This window comes from Columba livia, chromosome 2, assembly GCF_036013475.1.
Source record: "Columba livia isolate bColLiv1 breed racing homer chromosome 2, bColLiv1.pat.W.v2, whole genome shotgun sequence".
Taxonomy (NCBI): domain Eukaryota; kingdom Metazoa; phylum Chordata; class Aves; order Columbiformes; family Columbidae; genus Columba; species Columba livia.
The window spans coordinates 143,803,739-143,825,984 of NC_088603.1; the positions used below are offsets into that span (position 1 = coordinate 143,803,739).

The following is a 22,246-nucleotide window of genomic DNA, read 5'->3' on the forward strand; positions in this document are numbered from 1 at the left end:
ACCATCACTGTGACAAGGACAGGGACATAGAGTAAGACAGAATTTTAGAAATTGGTGTATTTTTGTTGCCGGTCAATCCTGTCTGTTTACCAAGATGGATCAATGGGCTCGATATGCGAGATAGATAGCCTTTTGAGAGCAGAGAGGGAAAGCAGCATGCAGTAGAAAACCTGCAGGGCTTTACAAATGTCTCTCCTTTCACCTCCCTCTGCTGTCTCCACCCTCAGTACGTGTGACTCCTCCTGGAAAGCGGTGATGCTGAATGCTGCCTGGGCTGGATCAGCTCAGTCCCGTGCAGAGCTTTATCCAGCAGGCAGGGTAGGAGGGCTCTGCTTTCCCTCCCGCTGCCTCCTCCTTCTCTGCAGGGGGGAAGCTCCTACCTCTGCATGCTGTGTTTTCATGAATGCCTTGAACCAGCTATGAGAAAACAGCTTTATAACCTGTGCAGATGAGCTGGAGTCTTAGAAAGATTCACCTGTCCGGTAGCTGAATTTACAAAGCCTGAAAGTCCAGGTGCTTTTGAGTGAGTGGAGGACAGTACAGGGATGGGACTGTGACTACAGTGAGAACGTGCTCTGGGGCTACGGCTCACCCACGCTCTGCTCCACTCACCCTTTTGTGGGGGACCATGGAGAACATGCGCTGAGACTGAGTGCTAGGCAGAAGCAGCACTGCACTGGTGAAGATGGAGAATGGCACAGGGGACCAACAGAACCAAACGGGGCTGCCACTATCAAGCCAGGAGATTGTTACAGTTGAATACCAAGTGGTTACCATCCTCTTGGTCCTTCTCATCTGTGGACTGGGCATCGTGGGCAACATCATGGTGGTGTTAGTGGTCCTCAGAACCAAACACATGAGAACTCCCACTAACTGCTATCTGGTGAGTCTGGCTGTGGCAGATCTCATGGTGCTTGTGGCTGCAGGACTACCCAATATCACAGAAAGCCTGTATAGATCCTGGGTGTATGGCTACGTTGGGTGTCTCTGCATCACTTATCTCCAGTACCTAGGAATCAATGCTTCTTCTTTTTCCATCACTGCCTTCACCATTGAGAGATACATAGCCATCTGTCACCCAATCAAAGCTCAATTCCTATGCACTTTTTCAAGAGCCAAAAAGATCATTATTTTTGTCTGGGCTTTCACCTCCATATACTGTATGCTCTGGTTTTTCTTGCTAGACCTTAATACAGTAGTCTACAAAGACACTACTGTTGTGTCCTGTGGCTACAAGGTGTCCAGGAGCTATTACTCTCCGATCTACATGATGGACTTTGGTATATTTTATGTTGTGCCAATGGTCTTGGCAACTGTCCTCTATGGCCTGATTGCTAGAATTCTGTTCCTGAACCCCATCGCTTCGGACCCAAAAGAAAACTCTAAGACATCAAGGAATGACGTGGCTCACCAAAGCAAGCCTGTGAATTCCAAGATGACTAACAGGAGTTTCAATAGCACTATTGCTTCTCGAAGGCAGGTAGGAACAGCAGTTTGAAATAGCTTTCTGAAACTTAAAACCCACTTGTTTTAGAGATCATCAGTCTAAACCTGTGCAAGGGGGTAAAATATATTCTCCATTTTTATTAAGTAGTCAAGCTGAAATTCTGTAATACATTACAGATACGTATACGTATGTATTTTTTTTTCTTGTCTATTCATTACTACGTACTGCAAGGAATTAAAAAAAAAAAAAAGTCTTTTATGTCCTCTATCAAAAAGCAAATAGGATGTGTCAATAAAGAATGAAACATTTTTAACTACAGTTTCTTTATCTTACTGCCTGTAAGTAATCCTGCCAAATACACAAAGTGACTCTTGAGTTATTTCTGAGATCTGAAGAAGATAGCCTGGGAGCTTAGGAGGCTTGCGATTTTGTCCCAGCTAAGGCACTGTGTCACTCTACAAACCCAGTCAAGTTGTTACTTTTCCTCTTTTTAACTCTTCTGTGACAAGTCTATTTAAGCAAGCCTTCACATAAAAGTGCTTTGTAAATGTTAAACATCTTTGTAGTTCTGTCTCTCACAAAATATTTTTATATACTGATGGCTCAAAACTGAGGCATAGGTTTGACTAGCTTTTTTTTTAATATTGTAAATATGTATGCTGCATTGTGTAACTGTAGAAGGAGAATATTGTTGGTAGATTAATTTATGGCTATTTGCAATAAACCATGCTACCTCATACTCACACAGCACGCAGCAGGAATCACACTGGGGTGCAGTGCTGAGACATGCAGGGTGCACCCCTGTGCATCTGGCTCTCAGAGCAGGCTGGGGATGGGTCAGGCAGCTGGGTCCAAGCATGGGGCAGCAACGCTCCGTGCCCAGAGACGTGGGTCTCAGCCTCCGCAGCCACTGTAGGGCACCCCCAGGGGCACTGTGCCCAACAGGTGCTCCTGCCTCCCTGCATGGTGCGGTTCCCTCAGGGAGCAAAGCTGAGGTGGGCACCTTCTCAAACAAGGTGAGTCTCCTCCTTGGGTGATAGGTTGAAATTTACATTCCTCTTATTTTGTGTAGATTGTTACTGTTTAATGAGAGGGACCATTTTCCTTAATTACAGAGATGGCACTGACCTCAAAAGTTAACTGGGCTGCCTGCTGGCGCACTGAGTGATTGCAGAGCACTAGAACCATGGTTTGAAATGCACAGCTGAAACATGTGGGCTGGGTTACATTTAATCATGAGTTAATAGTCAGGTTAATAGTCAGATTAGAAGTGTTTAATTTTGTTTTTCTTTGTCCATTAATTATTAGTAGAAGATAACCTGCTTTTCAAATTCTCAGTATCACTTTAGTGTACATGCTTGATTAGGTGTGCTTAGCATCACTTGAAAAATGGGTAAATCTTTTACACTGAGCATTGCTGAATGTGGCTACTGTTACATTATGAAACAGTATTATGAAAACTATGAAAAAAGCATGGAATATAAGGTAATGCCTTTTATGTCTCATAAAGGCTGTAAGACTTCTTCCAAAAGCCTAAGTAACCTGATTGTTTAAAATAGCATCATTGTGATTAAAGCTGGTAGTTGTATATAGCACAAAACAGGAAGAAAAGCAAGGATAGTGTGGCTTTATTAATATTTTTATACAATAGCAGCATGCAAATGTATCCAGTGGTGTAAAATGGGAAAAAGATAAATCCATATTAAAAAAAAAATCTAAAATCTCAACAGTTAATAAGACACACGAGTGAAAATTTCCCTCTGCTCTGGCAAGACATGTATAGCTAACAGTATAGTGTGGCTTCATAATGATTTCTGCTGCCATGTGAAACAGTCTGTATGCCTTCTTGGAAATGTGCTTGCACCATGATGGGGTTGCATACAACGTCCAGCATGTGATCTGTAGGAAAAAGTGGCTGAAAATGTGATGTACTCTTCCTACTTCTGTGGTGTTTCTCATATTTATCAAAGAACATTTCCACAAAATTAAATTTGTGCATGTTCCTGTGGTGGTTTGGTTCTGGCTGGCATCCTGACAGCCACCCAGCTGATTGCTCCACCCCACAGCAGGACAGGGGAGAAAATGGGAAGAACAGGAGTGAGAAAGCTCATGAATCAAGATAAGGACAGGAAGATAACTTATCAGTTACTGACACGGGCAATGCAGACTTGACTGGGGAAAGCTAACTTCATTTATTCCCAAGTTATTGCCCCTTGTTGTAGCCACAAGTTACATTCGGTCCTTTCTGTGAGGCAACCAGCAGTGTGGGATAAGGAAGAGATGTGATCAGGTTGCAGAGGTTTCTCTCTGCCACTCCTTCCTTTTCACTCTTTTCCTCTGTTTCAGTGTGAGTCCTCCATGGGCTGCAGTCCCTTCAGGTGGTGCCTCCTTCTCCTCTGACTTTGGTGTTCCCTTTGCTGTTTCTCACTTCTTTGTTCCATTCTCCTCTCTCTTTCCAACATTTTTGCCATTTCTTAAACATATTTTCACAGAGGTGCTGGTGGGCTCAGCTCTGTCCTGTGGTGGGTCTGCTGGACCTGGATGGAATTGTTTGTGTCTGTCATGGGGCAGCCCTGACCCTCCTCTCAGAGAGGCCACCCCTGCAGTATCCCCACTGTCAAAATCTGGATGTGGACATTCAGTAGTGTTCCACTGACTGGTTATGATTAATTATTATTATAATTAACCTATTGCAAGCTCACATTTATACAACATACCAGAACAAAACAGTAAGTTAGATAGCTTTTCTCAACCTTCATGAAACTCAGGAATTTCATAACCATTTTTGACAATGATTAATCTAACATGGCAGCGTCTGAATTAGTTTATCCACTTAGTCTAACCTGGATTGCCTGACTAATCCGGATTTAGTTTTACCCAAACAGTCAGCTCATACCATTGTCTTTCGTTTTCTTGGGACTTCACTCTACCTGTTTTGAAAGTCTTCCTTTGTTAAAAACTGTCAAAACTTGTTTTTTAGCTGGGCAAGAAAGTGTTTTGTCTTCTGCTAACTTGTCATATAGTGGCTGTGTTTGAGTTAAAGAGCGCTACCTGAAGCTGCTTCCAACTCATGGCTGAAATAGAGTCCATCGACCTGTTGTTTTTTAGACTTTTTTTTTTTTTTAACCTATATTAGTGTGTTAACATATAGCCATCTGTACTGTCAAGTTTGTGTTTCTATATCACCTTCCAATAATTAATCTTCTATATACAGTCAACACTTTCTATTGTGAGTCATACAGTTATACAATTTTTCTTCAAAAAGGTTTCTGGTATGAGACTTTGCCCAGAATTAGAAGTTGACAAACTGAAAATGTGAAGAGCAACTGGGAAAACATCCTGAATTCAACACCTAGGATGCTTCCTCACACCAATGGAAAGATCAAGGCAAGAGAGGAACAACCCTGATATGGCATCTAGAATAGCTATATGCTCAGTGAACAAGCAAATACAGATTAAAATAAACATTTCCTCACAAGTGTGGAGGACAGCTGAGGACCTGAGCAGATGCAAAGGGAGGTGAGAAGCTCTGCAGTGAGATAAGGAGGAGGGATGGAGGTGTCTACTGCTGAAGGGGAATAGATGGACCATGTTCAGTTTGATTAGAAGAGATATTTTAGGCCTCTGATGTAAACAGACATAATGTCAACACTGAAGATGAAAAAACTGGTCAGGTGGTCAGAGGACTTCTGATTTGCCTTCAAAGCAGTACTGCAATTTAGATCATCTTGTGATTTAGAAAGGAGACCTAGAATATATATTAGAACAGTGAGTCAAGCCTATTTTAACATGTTTTTCCTGATAGATGTCTAGGGATGAGCTCAGAATATGGCTATATTACATCCAATGAAAGAAAATCAGCTATTTCAGGTAGAAAGCAGCTCTAAGCTTACTCGTTCCATTCTCTGCCTTCACTCTCCCACCCACAAGACTTAAAAGTCACTGCACCATGTTAGTCCTGGGAAATATTTATTTCATTCCAATGTTTGGAAAGCTAACAGAAACAAAACCCGTTTACTGAAGAATCAGTACCCCCTTAACAACAACTACCAATGGACAAAGCCTTCAAAGTACTCTTCAGGGCCCCCTGAAGTTTTCATTCAAAGCACTGCAAGAGAAAACTGAACAGAGAAGACAAGCAAAAACAACGGGTATAAAAAAAAAATAAATCAATTTTGTTTAAATGTTGAGGGGAAAAGAGAGGGAAAGACACAAAATAAGCTTTCTTTTCTCATAATGTATCTCAATTTCCAATACAGTTTTGTTACTGCTGGTATTGGACAACTACTGAAATTATGAGTTATTTGTTTATGTTGCAAACCAGAGTTCTACCCAGGACAGGAACACCATTACCTGCCCACAGGATGTGTTAAACTCCATTCTTACATCCACTTTCAAAAAGCTGAATCAGTCCCACTCATGCAATATTTATTCTGTTTTACAGACCTGTATTGGATAGCCAAGTGTGATAGATGAATTTTAAAGGTTTTCAAATAGAAAAGTAGTTTTATTTGACAGTCAGGCACTCCTTTGTACGTGGGAGTACATTTCCAATTCACTTTGTATTTTCCATTAGGTCCCAGTGTGCTAGAAGGAACAGAAACCAGTTCATTCTGCCTCTTTGTCGGAAATTAAATCCAGCTGATCCACTCTTTATGGAAAGCACTAAGAGTCATTTGTTGCCTTTGTAGAGCTTCTGGTCAGACACTACAAGTCTGTAGGCAACACCTGGCTTTCTCCTGAGGGAAGATCTCTGCCAGCAGAAGGCGAGATATCGGCACGCTCCATTTCCAGAGCAATCAGTTTGTGCTCAAGGCTATGTGGTGGTAGGCCCTGAGGAATCAGCTGGTGTTATATTTGGGTTTAGTATAGGAATATGCAGGTAAACCTTCAAGCACATGCTTAGTTTGTGACTTAAAGATCTTGAGCGCCTATTAGGTCTGATGGAGCTGGTGGTGACTGTGTTGAATGAGCTTTCAGCTATGCTTTGCAAAGAAAATAACCTTGCTAGACTGAAATTTGCATATAGCTGAACAATACTGTGGGAAAGAATTTGACTGACAATAGGAGATCTCAGTGATAAACAGTGACACAATGGCTTTTGCAACAGAATATTAGGAGGAAATGAAAAGGTGACTAAGAATAAGGTGAGACCCCTTTGACTACAGAGAAACTGTAGAGTATTTCTGCTGAATGACTGGCAAAATTTGAACCTGAAAAAACAGAGTAAACTAGTCCTGCTGGACACATTTCCTCAAGTTAATCAAGACGAAAAGTGAGAAAGCAAAGTTTTCCAGCATCCTTCAGTTGAACCCAGGTCACAGTAGCTGAAACTTCAAAGCTTAACAGAGCAAAGATCAATATGATTAGAATATGATATCATAACAAAGAGTGTATTTTAAGGCCAGACAGTTCAAAGTCCCATTTACTTGATTCAGAGACAAAGGAGGAACTTCAATGCAAATTTGATGTTAAGATTTATTTAACAACTATTTGATCATTTGGACAGATGATCACAGGTCCCAAGGAAGTGAATTGAAGTTGATTTCTACTGACTCACTCGAAAATACAGACTATGAATTTGGAACTGTCCAATTAAACATAGATTTGAATCCCAGACCTCATGAAGCACTTTGAAAGTTTATCTGTTGTCATGGAACTAAGGTAAAAGCTTCAGATAGTGGCAAGAAAGATTGAATGTGATCCAAGAGATTATGAGCCAACAAGAGACTTTGTCCCAGAGCCCTCAGGACCTTAGATTAAAGAAATTTCCTTGCAATACTTCGTTATAATTCCATGGAATCACTGAGACTGGCCGGCGTCTCTGGAGATCATCCAGTCCAACCCCATTGGTAGTGCCACTTTCAGTGGTGCTGTGGTAGGCTGAAGACATCTGGCTTGTTAGCCTACTAGGTAGCTCTTCTTCTGTCACTTTGTTTTAGTTTCTTCTTTGCAGTCGCAAAAGCAGATGCAAAAATTAGGTCTCCCATTTTTCAGACATGCATATGATTGCATTAACCTACCAATTTTTGTCTTTGCTATTCCAAAATGGCCTGTTGGTGGTATTTGCAAACTGTCTATACTATTGAGTCTTCCAGAAAATGCATTCACTGACCGTAGCCTAATCAAAATGAATAGCAACTGAGCAAACATTAACTGCAGTTACACATAAATAGTAATGCATGTGCATAAATTCTATCTGGAAAAAATACAAGTGCCTGAACCAAAGGTTTGACCAGACTGTCCATTGTCAAAAAGCATGGACAAAGCAAATTCAATGAAATCAGCTCATTACCTGTATCAAGCAGCAGTTCATATTCCACTTACATTCACATACATTGCAGTTTCAACTTTACACATGCCTGAAATTGAATCTAATAATTCCTTAGCCTTTACTCACAGTCTTACTTTCCATATCTTTACACAATAAAGTACTGTAAGTATCAAAATAAATCTCAAAAATTCTTTTTCTTTGCTTTTTGATATACAGCACTACCACAATTCCACTTACTTCTAAACTGTGTTTGCTTGCAGAAATAAAAGAAATAATAGTTACTATTTGAACTTTGGAAGGCTTAGCCACTTATTTTGTAGTTGCTGTTTAGCAAAATAAATTCAGAACAGATGTGTACCTATGATGGCAAAGATGAAGGTTGATTACAGTTTCCCCTCTTGTCCATTTTAGGCATTCTATTCCTAAGCCTTTTATTAAAAACACAAGAAGCAAAGAAAGGTTTCCTTCCATGAACAGTAAATGTGTTATTCAAAGTATTCAGAGCATATTTCACAATAAAACAAAGGTTTACTAACATAATAGAGAATACAGTATGAGGAATAAAACCTATTTCTGGCTTTTTTTTTTTTTTCCTTTTCTTTTCTCTTTTTTCTTTACCGTGGATGCTTTATTTTGTTAACGGTGTGTTATGTTTTGGTTTTTTTTTTTTTTTTTCTTAGAAGCACAGGTATTAGGATCTATCAACATTTCTAAAATGTTATTATTTTTTCTTCTGAGGATTTGAATCATCAGAAGCAAGAAAATATCCTGAAGACCCATACATTGCAGGAAAGAAGAAGAGTAAGAAAACTTAAAACTGAAGGATAGAAAAGGGTTTCACCTGTCACACAGGAAAACTTCAAAATTTGGGGAAAATTAAACTTTTTTTTTTTTCTTAAGACTACTTGTTCTGTGAGCTACCCCGGCAATCACCTTGTTACCTTTTAAAAGAGAGAGAGAGTCCAGGGGAAGTGGATGGGAAGACAAGAAAGCAGCCTGGTCCAGTTTTATAGCAGCTAAGAGCCCACACATTGGCTGGCTGATGTGTTCATGGAATCTCAACCTGAACTGAGAGCTTCCTTTTCTCTTTCCCACATGCTGCCCACCTGTCTGGTCCTCCAGATTAGATCCTGGTTCTGGCTGCACTGATCTCTCCCACACTTCCATTTTATCCCACTTAGCTCAGCCAACAGATCACAGGATCACAGAATCACAGAATGTGAGGGATTGGAAGGGACCTCGAAAGATCATCTAGTCCGATCCGCCTGCTGGGGCAGGAACATGTAGATGAGGTTACACAGGAAGGTGTCCAGGCAGGTTTTGAATGTCTCCAGAGTAGGAGACTCCACAACCCCCCTGGGCAGCCTGTTCCAGTGTTCTGTCACCCTCACCATGAAGAATTTTCTTCTCAACTTTAAATGGAACCTCCTGTGTTCCAGTTTATACCCATTGTCTCTTGTCCTATCATTGGTTGTCACTGAGAAGAGCCTGGCTCCATTCTCGTGACACTCACCCTTTATATATCTGTAAACATTAGTGAGGTCGCCCCTCAATCTTCTCTTCTCCAAGCTAAAGAGACCCAGCTTCCTCAGCCTTTCCTCATAAGGGAGATGCTCCACTCCCAATACCAAATTATTTTCTTGTCCATCCATAATATGAACACTGAGTTATATATTTTCAGGTAGATTTCATACTTTCCCCAAAGGAATTCCTAGTTTCCTCAGGCATCAAGGGCACTGTGAAAGATAAATCCAGCCTTAGATAGCAAACAGGTTTGTTTATATTTGAGGTGCAATACAACTCACTTAACATTATACGTATCTCACAAAGTTCATTGCTTAGTCCAGTCAAATAATCTAAGGTCCCTCCATGGTCAATTAATACTGGTAGGTTACCTTTTAGAGAAAGTCCTCTCCTAGACATTGATGCAGTAGGTAATGACCTGCCCCCGAGAGAAACCTCTCTGTTCTCTCTCAGCAGAGCAAGCACAGATTCACATTACAGTTTGCAACGTAAGATAGGTTTTGTATGGCTTACACGAAATCCTCAATTGTATCACTTATTTTCACTTGTGTTGTTATTATATTAAGACCTTAATCCTTTTATTTTTTTATCCTTCTCCTCATTGTATAACTTCTTTTGGATTACAAAGTCACTGATTGGCATATACAATTTCTGTGCATTGTAATGAACACCACCAAGAACAAGAAAGAAAAAAGGTACTATTATGTGCCTTCAAAACACCAGAGTAAATCTATGGCACAGTAACTTGTTAAGTCCTTGACTTCAGTAAAGCCTTTGACACAGTCTCCCACAGCATCCTCACAGCTAAGTTGAGGAAGTGTGGTCTAGACAATAGAGTAGTGAGGTGGGTTGCAAACTGGCTTAAGGAGAGAAGCCAGAGAGTGGTAGTCAATGGTGCGGAGTCTAGTTGGAGGCCAGTATCTAGTGGAGTGCCTCAGGGGTCAGTGCTGGGGCCAATATTATTCAATATATTCATTAACGATTTAGACAAGGGAATAGAGTGCACTATCAGCAAGTTTGCTGATGACACTAAGCTGGGAGGTGTGGCTGACACACCAGAAGGCTGTGCTGCCATCCAGCGGGACCTGGACAGGCTGGAGAGTTGGGCGGGGAATAACCTAATGAAATTTAACAAGGGAAAGTGTAGAGTCCTGCATCTGGGCAGGAACAACCCCAGGTTCCAGTATAGGTTGGGAAATTACATATTAGAGAGCAGTGTAGGGGAAAGGGACCTGGGGGTCCTGGTGGACAACAGGATGACCATGAGCCAGCACTGTGCCCTTGTGGCCAGGAAGGCCAATGGCATCCTGGGGTGTATTAGAAGGGGAGTGGCTAGTAGATCGAGAGAGGTTCTCCTTCCCCTCTACTCCGCCCTGGTGAGACCACATCTGGAATATTGTGTCAAGTTCTGGGCCCCTCAGTTCAAGAAGGACAGGGAACTGCTGGAGAGGGTCCAGCGTAGGGCAACCAAGATGATTAAGGGAGTGGAGCACCTCCCTTATGAAGAAAGGCTGAGGGAGCTGGGGCTCTTTAGTTTGGAGAAGAGGAGACTAAGGGGGGACCTCATTAATGTTTATAAATATATAAAGGGTGAGTGCCATGAGGATGGAGCCAGGCTCTTCTCGGTGGCCAACAATGATAGGACAAGGGGTAATGGGATCAAGCTGGAACACAAGAAGTTCCGCTTAAATTTGAGAAAAAACTTCTTCTCAGTGAGGGTAACAGAGCACTGGAACAGGCTGCCCAGGGAGGTTGTGGAGTCTCCTTCTCTGGAGACATTCAAAACCCGCCTGGACATGTTCCTGTGCAACCTCACCTAGGCGTTCCTGCTCCAGCAGGGGGATTGGACTAGATGATCTTTTGAGGTCCCTTCCAATCCCAAACATACTGTGATACTGTGATACTGTGAAGAGTGACAATTAGTTTTACCTGTCATTGTAAGAAAGATTAGTATTCAAGGGAGAAGGAAGCAGCTACCACACTGTGCCTAACATGATAAAGAAAATGTCTCATTAAAGCACTTCCTTAGAATGACAGGGTTTGGGAGCAGGAAAGAAAAGGATAATACTAGTTCAGAACTAAAATATTGGGAATATGGTTAGTAAAAAACATTCTAAATATTTTTCAGGACATTCTCAGAAACCAAAAGATAGGGCTTGAAAGTGGTAGCATGCAGCCAGGAACACATTTAATCTCAAGCACTTCACTATCATTCAAAGTACACTTGAAATCTGGACTAAAATTAATTTGCTCAAAGCCTTTTAATCAAGTTTTCAATCTCCTTAACTAAGAATAATTTGTACTCTGAGTATAGGTTACGCAGTACACATGGACAAGTGAAAAGCAATCAGTGTACTCTTGCCTTCACCTGAGTAACAAATGAGGAAGGTAGTGCCTTTCCTTTCAGGGAGGTTTGGTGCACTGTAACACAAAATAAAATGCAGGTTCTTAAAAAAGTTTTTCCTCTTAGCACCCCACTGGCATAAAATATTTACCCTTCACCCCAAGTGATGCTTAGTCACTTTTCATATGAAGTGATTTGAAAAAGTATATGGGAGTTTACTTAAGCAAATTATAGCAAACTTTAGGCTATTCCTGTGCCTACCTATCCATCATAACAAAGAGTTTTGGTTTGGATTAGAAAGCAGCTTTGTCCTAAATAATGTGTTTAGAAGTTGGGTTCATCTATAAAGGCAAATTCAGGTGCAAAAAAAGGCCATGACATGTTTGCAACAACTTTGGGTCAGAAGACCTGAGGGATGCCTCAGCCTGCAGTGGGGTGACAAGCCCTCTGGTCACACTGGGGCCAAAGTGAGCAGTGCCAGAGCACCTTCTAGAAGCTGTTGTCATTTGCATGTAGGTCATGCTCTGACATAGCTGAGCATGAAAAACCACTGACTTAGGGAGGATTTACCAATGAGCAAATAACCATCTGAACTCGGGGCATTGCAGTGGGTCTCAGAGAAACAACCGCTACTGGTCAGAGGGATCAGGCAACTGAATTTCTGCCTGGCAAGACAGATCTTGCGCCAGATTCGTGATTTTTGGCAGCTTTGGAAGGATATGCACTGCAGCCAGTTTAAAAGTATGGCAAATTCTCCTCATTGTCCTGCACTGACTGAACCACCAAGAGGTGTCACCAAAGTGGTGCCATCCATGGCCACATGCTGCTGCCTCTTCTCTTGCCCTGACTGTAGACTTTCTGTCAGCAAATGGGTGCATGAGTTGGATCATTGACCCAAGAAAACCAAAAACCAGCTCTGTAGAGAAGTGCTTAGTTTTCAGTTGGACCAGCAATCTAACTTGGCCCACACCCTCATCTTTGGGGTCAGCACAAGGAGGGAGGTGAGAACAGGATTACATTTTTAGCTGCAGCCACAGGTTGCTTTGGCTTCAGTGTGTCAGGACCAGGAAATCATGGAGTCTGAGTGCTGCAAGACGATATTTTACCTGGCATAAAGCCTGAGAGTGTGAAGCTAACCTTTTGGAATTTTTAAACACATTCACACCTACAGGCTGAATTGATCTTAGCTTGGGGAACTTTGTGTTGTAACCATGATATTTTTTAACTGGTGTTAAAAGCTGATCACAATATATTGTCAAATCACAGCTTCAGTAAGCTGAAGAACTGGAACAGGCTTCCCAGGGGGGTTGTGGAGTCTCCCTCCCTGGAGACATTCAAAACCCGCCTGGACATTTTCCTGTGCGACCTCACCTAGGTGTTCCTGCTCCAGCAGGGGGATTGGACTAGATGATCTTTTGAGGTCCCTTCCAATCCCAAACATACTGTGATACTGTGATACTGTGAAGATGGCAGCAGTACAACATAGTGGTGTTAGTTAGAAATGAAATTCACATCAATCTGCCATTATATGTAAATTCAGCTAATAGTTCACACACTACATACATATATGTCTTTGAGACATATAGGACGCAGTCACTAGAAGATTAACAGTCTGTTTTACATTGCTGTAAAGTATTAATTCTGAGACTCTAAAATATCCCCTTCCTGACAGGAAGATCAAGTTACTTCTAGTTCAACCGAGGATTCAAAATGACAGCTGTATCACTGTGATTCTCTGAGCAATTGTTTGTTAAAGACATGCTCTGAAGAAATGTAAATTGCCAGTGATCAGTAGGTATGATCCCAGAGTCCCCTGCCGAGATTCTGGTAGGGAAGTACAATACTTTGATGCCTGTGCAGATAACTACCCACTTGCCCTCTGAATGCCTGAGCTGATGCAGCACATCTATTGGTTGGGCTCAGTCCATTGTTCATCCAAGCTCCACAAATTATTACTTTCTTCCTTTAAATGTGGGTTATTTTCCACGATGACTGATCATTCTCATTTGAGTGGATTTGCTCAGTTTGGAGGCACAGGCTGGAGATGAGCTGAAGGGAGCAGAGGCAGCAGGTGAGGAGTCCCAAGACTTCCTAAGACAAAACGGGTCAGCACCTCAGTCCCTGCACCATGCTCACAGGACCAGCCCTTTTAGAAATGGTTCAGAGATAAGGAAAAATCATCCTTTTAGTTACCTGGGACATTCACATTTGCATTTTTCTCAGTTATGATGTTTGTTTGTAAACAGCAAACAAGATAAGAAGTCTGGAAGTCATAAGGAAATCTATCAGTCAAGTGATAAAAAAAGAGATAATATTTCTCAGTCTTATTTTTTACTCCTAGTGAACACAGCTGTAGGGAAATCGAAAGAGAGGGTGAAGGGAGGAGAATTATACCATTAAATTGTACCCTTTGAGTATGTACATTTAAAGATAGATAGATAGATAAAGATACATGAATTGGTAGAGTAACTTTGCTCTTCATCCCATTATTTATCATAATATCTGTAACAAAAACAACAAATTATGTATGTGTCTTTCTAGATAGCTAGGAGAAAATACAACCCTGAGGCAATACATCTCTTAGGCAAGGAGATTGCAGGCTTTCTAAATAATGAGCTATCTGATCAGAAGACAAGGAAATTATATACTCTCTTCACACTTCAAACTGGAAAACAACTACCTCAAACTAGCATGTATTTATGAGTTATTTTAGTGGAGTTATCTGTCTGTTCCCCTGGAAACAATTGAGACTCTTATCGATCTACATCTATCCTTTCTGCAAGCAATAAAATTATAACCTGTAAAGACAGAATGTATCCTGCGGTTATAGGAGTTGCTGTTTCATTGAAGTGTAACTTGAGGCACTCCAAAAGAAGCAATAGAGTAAAGGTAAAAAGAAGCTCCTCAAACTACTCTGTCAACAGGTAATGGTGGTTTTATGTCAAGAAGAAAGGCAAATATTAAAAAAACACTACAATCAAAAGAAGCAGTCCTAGCTTGCCAAAATCAGTGCCAGTGCTTCCCAGTTTGTGTACACACTGGTCTCCCGACTTATAGGAGGCTGTGCCACCATACTGTCTCACTGTCACTTCTCACGGTACTTTCTACCTTCTTTATTAACATTTTTCTAACTTTCTTTAATGTAGATACTATGGAATACCATATATATTAGAAATAAATTACTTACAAGAGAAAGACTAGTTTTAATTATTTTTTCTGCTAATTTTTAATTATTTCTTTTTTGCTTCATTTCAGCTACCTTGGGTATCTCCAAAGTTTGTTTTTTTCTTTATTCAAAACAAATTTACATGATAGATAAAAGTCTTTAATATAATGAAGTTTTATTGATGATTCCTTTTTTCCTGGCTCTGTAAACTTTAATTGACATTTCAGAGTAAACATCAAGTATTGAAGATCTGATTAAATACTGAGGATTTGAGGAACAGGAATAAATCTAATTCTTCTCCTTTTCCTTTTTTGTTTTTTTCAGTACTTTTGGCTTTTGGAAATTCTTTTAGGGTGGCTGTTGAAGCGGAGAATCTAAACAGGCATCAGCTTCAATTACTTTTCTACAGACTATACTAGTGTAAAGGAAGTGACCTAATGTGGTTGGAAAAAATGGATATAGACCCCTTTTTTTCCATTTAGATCAATGCCCCTTCCAGATGGAGAAGCTGTGAATTCTCAAGTCTGTAACAATACTGGGATGTCACCCAGAAAGCGTCATCTAACAAAAACTGGCAGGAATTTGGATACAGGTTTGGGGTTTTGTTTGTTTGTTTGTTGTTCTTCTTACTGTAGAAAATCTTTCTGAATCAAATATTGGTCAGGAATTCCCAGCTGAAGAATCTGTCCGTAGTTTTGTTTTGGCCCTAGAGATGCAGGAATGCACATGTTCCTTCCAAGATAAGTACTGACTGCTGCTCTCTGTCTACCTCTGTGTTCCCCCAGGTTACCAAGATGTTGGCTGTGGTGGTAGTCCTATTTGCTTTTCTGTGGATGCCTTACCGCACACTGGTGGTGGTCAATTCCTTTCTCTCCACCCCCTTCCAAGAAAACTGGTTCCTACTGTTTTGCAGAATCTGTATTTATTTAAATAGTGCCATCAATCCTGTCATTTACAATCTCATGTCCCAGAAATTCAGAGCAGCCTTCAGGAAACTCTGCAACTGCCAGCAGAAAGAAGACAAGAAACCAGTCAGCTATAGCTTGGCCCTAAATTACAATGTCATCAAAGAGTCTGATCACTTCAGCACTGAACTAGAAGACATTACCGCCACCAATACCTGCCTGTCCTCTGCAAAATTGTCCCTTGGTGATACGTGTTTGTCATCTGAGGTAACAGTTAACACATTTTAATATTCAGTGTATAGTCCTTATGAATCAGAGCATGTCCAGGTGCACGGGGCTGTGATGGGACAGCTTTCAGCTGGGGTAGTACAGTGACAGACCAGGGAAGGCTGGTGGTGACAGATGATGCAAGGCCACTGTTTGGTAGGGAGAGAGAACTGCCCAGCTCTGGAACGTGATGCTCTCCACATGCCTTGTGCAAAGTATGACGTGACCAGGAAGATCTGGGGTATGGGGAAAAATGCAGAGAAACATGTAGGTTAAGCCTTTCTCCGTGAGGAGCAAATGGCAATGGTGAAGCACCAGACAGTGGTGCTTGGACATAGTATCTCATGTACTTGTCTGCCAGGAGGGTGGGCATTGGGGTCTGAGCTCAGCGATTCCTGCTGGGCTGTGCTCTGGCTGCCTGCAGGAGGGCAATGGGGCATCTTCTTGTGCCTCACACCTGGGTCCAGCTTGGGGTTAGCTAGCCCAGGGCCACCACACAGCTGGAGCAAAGAGAAGACACAAGTCTCCTCCACATCAGCTCTCTGGTCCTGAGAGTGCTGAAAGCCACATGTATTTCCATGCTACCTGCATAATCCCTGCATGTAGCACAACATTCTAACAAAGCTGTCTTCTACGTGATGATGCATATTACTGTTTTCACAGTGCTTTTTTATGTAATATTACCTAAATGCTCTTCATAGGCTTGTATACCTTAGATTTTACACTATAGATGATCCACAGAATGGCTTAGTTTTTAATTTCTTTTTGCAGATGATATGAAAATTAAGAATATTTCTTTCTCAGTTTGCTTCTTTTCTCCTATCTTTCAGGCCTGAAGCCCACCTTGTTCTGAGTATGCAGTCATATAAGTCCTTTGGATGCTCTGTTCCCACCAAACTGCATGAAATGTAAAGGCTTTTCTACCCAGAGAACTGCAAGAATTACGCTATATCTCTACACACTTGTCTGTGTCCCACAACATAAAGCAACCTCTCGGAGTGTGAAAAGAATATACTGCTGAGCGTAACTGTATAAAGCACTTAATACAACTTTAAGCAGGCGGTTTGGCTTCAGTGGAATGCCCAAATCCCTCAGCTCACATATTGGCCAAAGAGCGGTGCGCATGCTCCGAAAGAGCAAGGCTGCCCAGGACATCTCCACAGATGCAGACCGGGGTAGTGGATAATGATTCCAGGAGTGGAGAGAGGAGAGAGGAGAGAGGAGAGAGGAGAGAGGAGAGAGGAGAGAGGAGAGAGGAGAGAGGAGAGGAGAGGAGAGGAGAGGAGAGGAGAGGAGAGGAGAGGAGAGGAGAGGAGAGGAGAGGAGAGGAGAGGAGAGGAGAGGAGAGGAGAGGAGAGGAGAGGAGAGGAGAGGAGAGGAGAGGAGAGAGGAGAAAAGGAATCCCACCTCACTAGGCAGTTCCAGCCTGTCCGACTGCAGCCAGAACTACTGCCAATTACAGTAATTATCAGCCATTGACTCCTTCATTCCGCAGCAGTGCAAACCTAACTGCAGGCATCATAACACGCTTTAACAAGCAGATATCTGATGGCAAAGAGTACAAAATCTTTTTTTTTTTTTTTAACCTTGAACAGCATGAAATAGGAGGACCATTCAATGAATTCACAGCAGGGAATAAACATATTAAATAGTCAGTAGGAAGCTTTAAAAAAATCTTATTTTTCTCAGCAAGCTAGTCTATAGATGTACCAGTTTAAATGTAAGTCTCAGCTAATTCTGAATCCTGTCTGCACTTGACAGGTATTGAAGAGTGTTGGACAGGCTTTTACTAGTTTATTTTATCTTGGTTCAATAGTAATTATGTCTCAGACTGTTAAAGGATTTTGTAAATTCAATATAGATAATTTCTAGGGAAAAGAGGAAAATTTAGTGAAAAATGTCACTCATTTTCATTTTTTGTCTCAAAGGTTATCCATTAGAATACTTCAGGATATAAAAAAGTGTTTTGAAAGACTGATTTGCTGTATACTTGGCTGAAAAAAGAAAATATTGTCAAAACATTGCTACCTTTCCTTAAATTTTCTAGTTCATTGTAGTGTTTCCTTTGCGTGATGACCTTTAGCACTGGTTTTGATAATCTGGAGCAAGAGGCAAAAAAATTATGTTATAAAAGATGTGTTTATATGCTGTACCACCCTGCTCGCTCTGGTTGCAGCTGAGGTTACGCATCTCCACGGCTCATCTCTATTACCTGTGAGAGGTCACCACGACTTCCCATTTGCCAACGTAGCTGCTTGCATGGTCTTCCCACACAAGCCAGGGACAAGCAGCCTGAGGCCACAATCCCCCTGATCCCCAGCTGTAATCTGAAATCAGCACATTATCACTATGGCTTTGCTCTAGAGCAGTTCATGTTCTTGCTAGATTTCCATTATCCCATTTCTGTGCAGCTGTAACAGAAACTCGGGAAAATGCCAGCATGTTCTTTTTTGTTATTAATCTTTTGCACAGTTTTGCACATACATGAAATTCAAAAAGCTGTAAAGAACCTAATTGTTCTAGTAAAAATCCTATCCAGCGTGGGATGAAAGAAGTAGACTCACTACCCTGTAAGGTTTTTCTATCCAGTTTTTTCCAGAGCTGCTTGCCCAGTTCAAATGACTTTCACTTATTAATACATTCAGCCATACCTGCAAACTTAAAGAGAACTAAAAATACCCTGATAGCTCTTAGATTTAAATTTTAATGCCAACCCATGTCTGCTGCATCCAATTTGTGTTGTCTGGATGGTGAGGAGGAAGGGAACAGGCTGTATCCTGCTCAGTCTTCATCCTTGCTTTAATGTCTGGTTTAAACTTGCAGAGCTCCACTGCAACTCTCCAGCTCGGCAGAGTGATGACAGAGCATGGAAGGAACCAGCAGCAGGAGGGTTTTAACCAGCTGGACAGGCATGACAAACTTACTCCAGAAAGCCCTTTCTATCTTTTATTTCCATCAATACTTGCCTTTTCATTTTGGCAAGTAGAGAGAGAGAGACAATGAGCTTATCCTGTTTCTTGAGAGTTTTACCTCACATTATGGGTGTTAAAACCAGGCAGGACACCACACCAGAGGCAGGCTGTAGGCTGGAGCCTCTGCTCTGGAGCACGGGAGCTGGCAGAGCCTTGGCTGGAGCAGAGCTGGCAGCTGAACCTGTGTGGGCTGTGTTGCAATGTTTTCTAAATCCTCTGCACTCCAGCCCATGCAACTGGAAGGGGGACGTTCAAACCCTTTGCTGCTTTTAAAATAATGAGGAAAAAATAAGATGATGGAGTAAGTCACATGGTAGCCAAGTAGGCAAAGCTGACCAAGGATCAGTAATCAAAAGAGAAGAATACCAATGCTATTCTAGAGGGAATACCTAGCAATCCTATCTCATAAATACAGTACTATAGCAGTGACATAAGCTTGGAACAAACCTTTTCTTTATTGAGCTGGATGTGAAATTACGGAGTTCTGTGGCATTTTATGGTTCACATTTGCTTAAAGCTACAGTTTGCCGCCATAAGGGAAAGTCAGGGAGAGGCACTGCAACCTGTGTAATGTTTCCTCCAAAGCAACTGTCTCAGTAAAACAAAATCATCTGAGATATCTTACCCTTAGCCAAGAGACATACACAAAATAACGCAAGTTCCTGTATCTGGCTGAGCAAAGCCGCGTGTGCAGCCACCCAGCACCACTTGCAGCTCATCGAAGCAGATCCTGGGTCAGTGCTGGAGGGAGCAAGTGTGGAGGCGGCTGCCAGTGGAGCCAGCACATGGAAATCATGTCCCTCTTCAAATAGTGTTGTCAGTTAGGCATCTATCCAGTGCTCCCAGACCAGCCGCTACTGCCCAGACTTTCTAGAGAACTAGGTCACTTATTAGAATCATAGAGTGTCCTGAGTTGGAAGGGATCCACAAGAATCATCAAGTCCAACTCCTGTCCCTGCACATGACAACCCCACAGTTCACACCGTGTGTCTGAGGGTGTTGTCCAAATGCTTCTTGAACACTGTCAGGCCTGGGGCTGTGACACCTCCCTGGGGAGCCTGTTCCAGTGATGCAACACCCTCTGGGTGAAGAACCTTTTCCTAATGTCCAACCTAAACCTCCCCTGGCACATCTTCCTGCCATTCCCTTGGGTTCTGTCACTGGTTGCCAGAGAGAAGAGATCACAGAAGAGATCAGCACCTGCCCCTCCTCCTCCCCTTGTGAGGAAGCTGTAGCCATGATGAGGTCTCCTCTGTCTCCTCCAGGCTGAACAAACCCAGTGACTTTAGCCACTCCTCATACAACTTCCCCTCTAAACCAACTTAAAAAGCAAACAGACCTCCAGGACAAGCAGCAGGCAGAGACAATGCATGCCACAGAAACCTGGTTATGCCATTGGGAGCACAGTAGATCTGGCTGCACTAAGAACTGTGCTAAGTGTTCATGTAATAACAGTAACACAAACTTATACTTTTTTCTTGACCCTTTTCAGAGTACAGACTAAACTACTACACTAATAGGCTGACAATATTAAAAGTAAATTCTCTCCTTTATTTGGCTTTTTGCTCAAAAAGTAACTTTCTGCTTTCTCAACCTCTGTCTCCATAGTTCCTTTTTTTCAGATGCTCAGGTGAGAGATCATAGCTCATATTCTTAGTGAGGCTTCATCAAGGGCTAAAATCTATGTATGTGATTTTGTATGCACCATCACTTGGAATAACAAATTAAAATGAATTATTTCATGCTGATATTTATTCACGCGAATATAAATTATTATGCATGCAAAATTGTGTGCACAAATGCAATATCTAAGTTGCAGATTTAAAGTGAAGTGTGATTTTAACTCATAATGTGCTGTGACTATGTCCTTATAGATGTCGTTTATGAAATTCATGCTAATTTTGTACTGATTCCCATAGCTAACACTATGAAACTTTGCTAGATATCTTGCTAATGTGATTTTATATCTATTTCTGTGTTGGCACTTCTGTTTAGGACAGGAACCAGTCTTTTTTTCTTGTAGATATGTTGTAGGCTAGATATGTGGCCACGTATTTATTTAAAAATCTGTGTGATTTTAAGTTTATTGATAATATAGCAAACAATTTTCCTAGTGAAAGTGAAAGTGACTGGATGTCAGCTACTATACTTATTTTGTGGATGTCACATTCCTTTGCAGCATTTCATTTGAAAGAATTGTCTGATTGGTAGCAACATTGAAATCCATGTCTTATCCTAATCCAGCAGCTTTGATGTAAGAGATTGCATTCATATTGCATTTTTATCTGGAACTTTACCCAGCACATAACAGAAGAGATGCTGTTGTAGCATCTGACTTTTGGAGCTGCACTGCTTCCCGTGTGAAATACTTTGAGGTCAGAGTTAAGGATATAACAAAGCAGCTCCAACATATTGTGAAGGAGCTTATGATGCTCCTGAGGAAATGAATGGCACAAGTCAAATGATGACTCTTCCACTAGCTTTCCTTCAAAAACAATTATCCAATACCACTGACTGAAGGACTGATCCTACTTCAGGAACAGCTGCCATAGCTCCCTTATTACACAGTGAACGCTCAGATCAGTCAACTGGCCTTTGAAAGTAGACAAATATTTCTTGGTTGTTTTTTAAAAAGCTATTCTAAAAAGAAAAAACAAACAAACAAACAAACAAACAAAAACAGATCTGAGAATTGTCATAGTGGAAAAAAAACATACTATTTCAAGAATGTGCAAAGCTAAATTGTTCTTTCAACAATGCTGCATATGCTTATTTAATTCTCCACTACCGTATGAATTCTACTGCATAAGGTTGTTTTATTTGTTACAAACTGCAGTACAATTGCAAAATGATCTTTCAGTACTTTATCTCTTCTTAAGACAGAATTGTTTCTTTGCTGTTTTGTTCTTTTCAATAAGACATTGTTTCCTCCTAATTCTTTCATTACTACTGAGATACAGTGATACATCAAACTCCAGCGAATTGATTTAGCAATGTGATTGGGACTCAGAATTCCTTAATTTGGGACCTGAATCCTGGGAGAAGTTTGAATTCACACAAGCTATTCAAAAGCAGTTGGTTTAGAAGGAATTACTTTTTCACGTACCCAGAGTAATGCTGATCTCATTCTGTCACTGCATGTGGTTTATAAATTTGTTTATTAATATGATTGTGGAATTGTTCAGAGAAATGTACTTCTGATAAATGTAGTCCTTCTACAAACAAAGAAAAATTTTTGTTCAAAAGATGCATTTTGTAATTCTTCGATGCATGCTACTGTGGAGATTAATTTGTGATGGATTTTTGTTGCTACTCTAATAAAATGTCGAGCAAGACAACTGTACTGC

General features: G+C 41.2%; 1 protein-coding gene across 2 annotated transcripts; it reads left to right on the plus strand.

The window, feature by feature from the left end:
* The first annotated feature begins 254 nt into the window (after nucleotides 1-254).
* TRHR (thyrotropin releasing hormone receptor) lies at nucleotides 255-21,616 on the plus strand. 2 transcript variants are annotated; one of them, XM_013368571.3, is made up of 3 exons: nucleotides 262-1,480; nucleotides 15,541-15,927; nucleotides 16,758-21,616. In XM_013368571.3, exons 1-3 carry the CDS (start codon nucleotides 686-688, stop codon nucleotides 16,761-16,763), a joined length of 1,188 nt encoding a protein of 395 aa, XP_013224025.1. In that variant the 5' UTR covers nucleotides 262-685; the 3' UTR covers nucleotides 16,764-21,616. The 2 variants fall into 2 exon arrangements, with proteins under 2 accessions (XP_064910334.1, XP_013224025.1); XM_065054262.1 differs by lacking the exon at nucleotides 16,758-21,616 and having other exon boundaries at nucleotides 255-1,480; nucleotides 15,541-16,737.
* The last annotated feature ends 630 nt before the right edge of the window (nucleotides 21,617-22,246 follow it).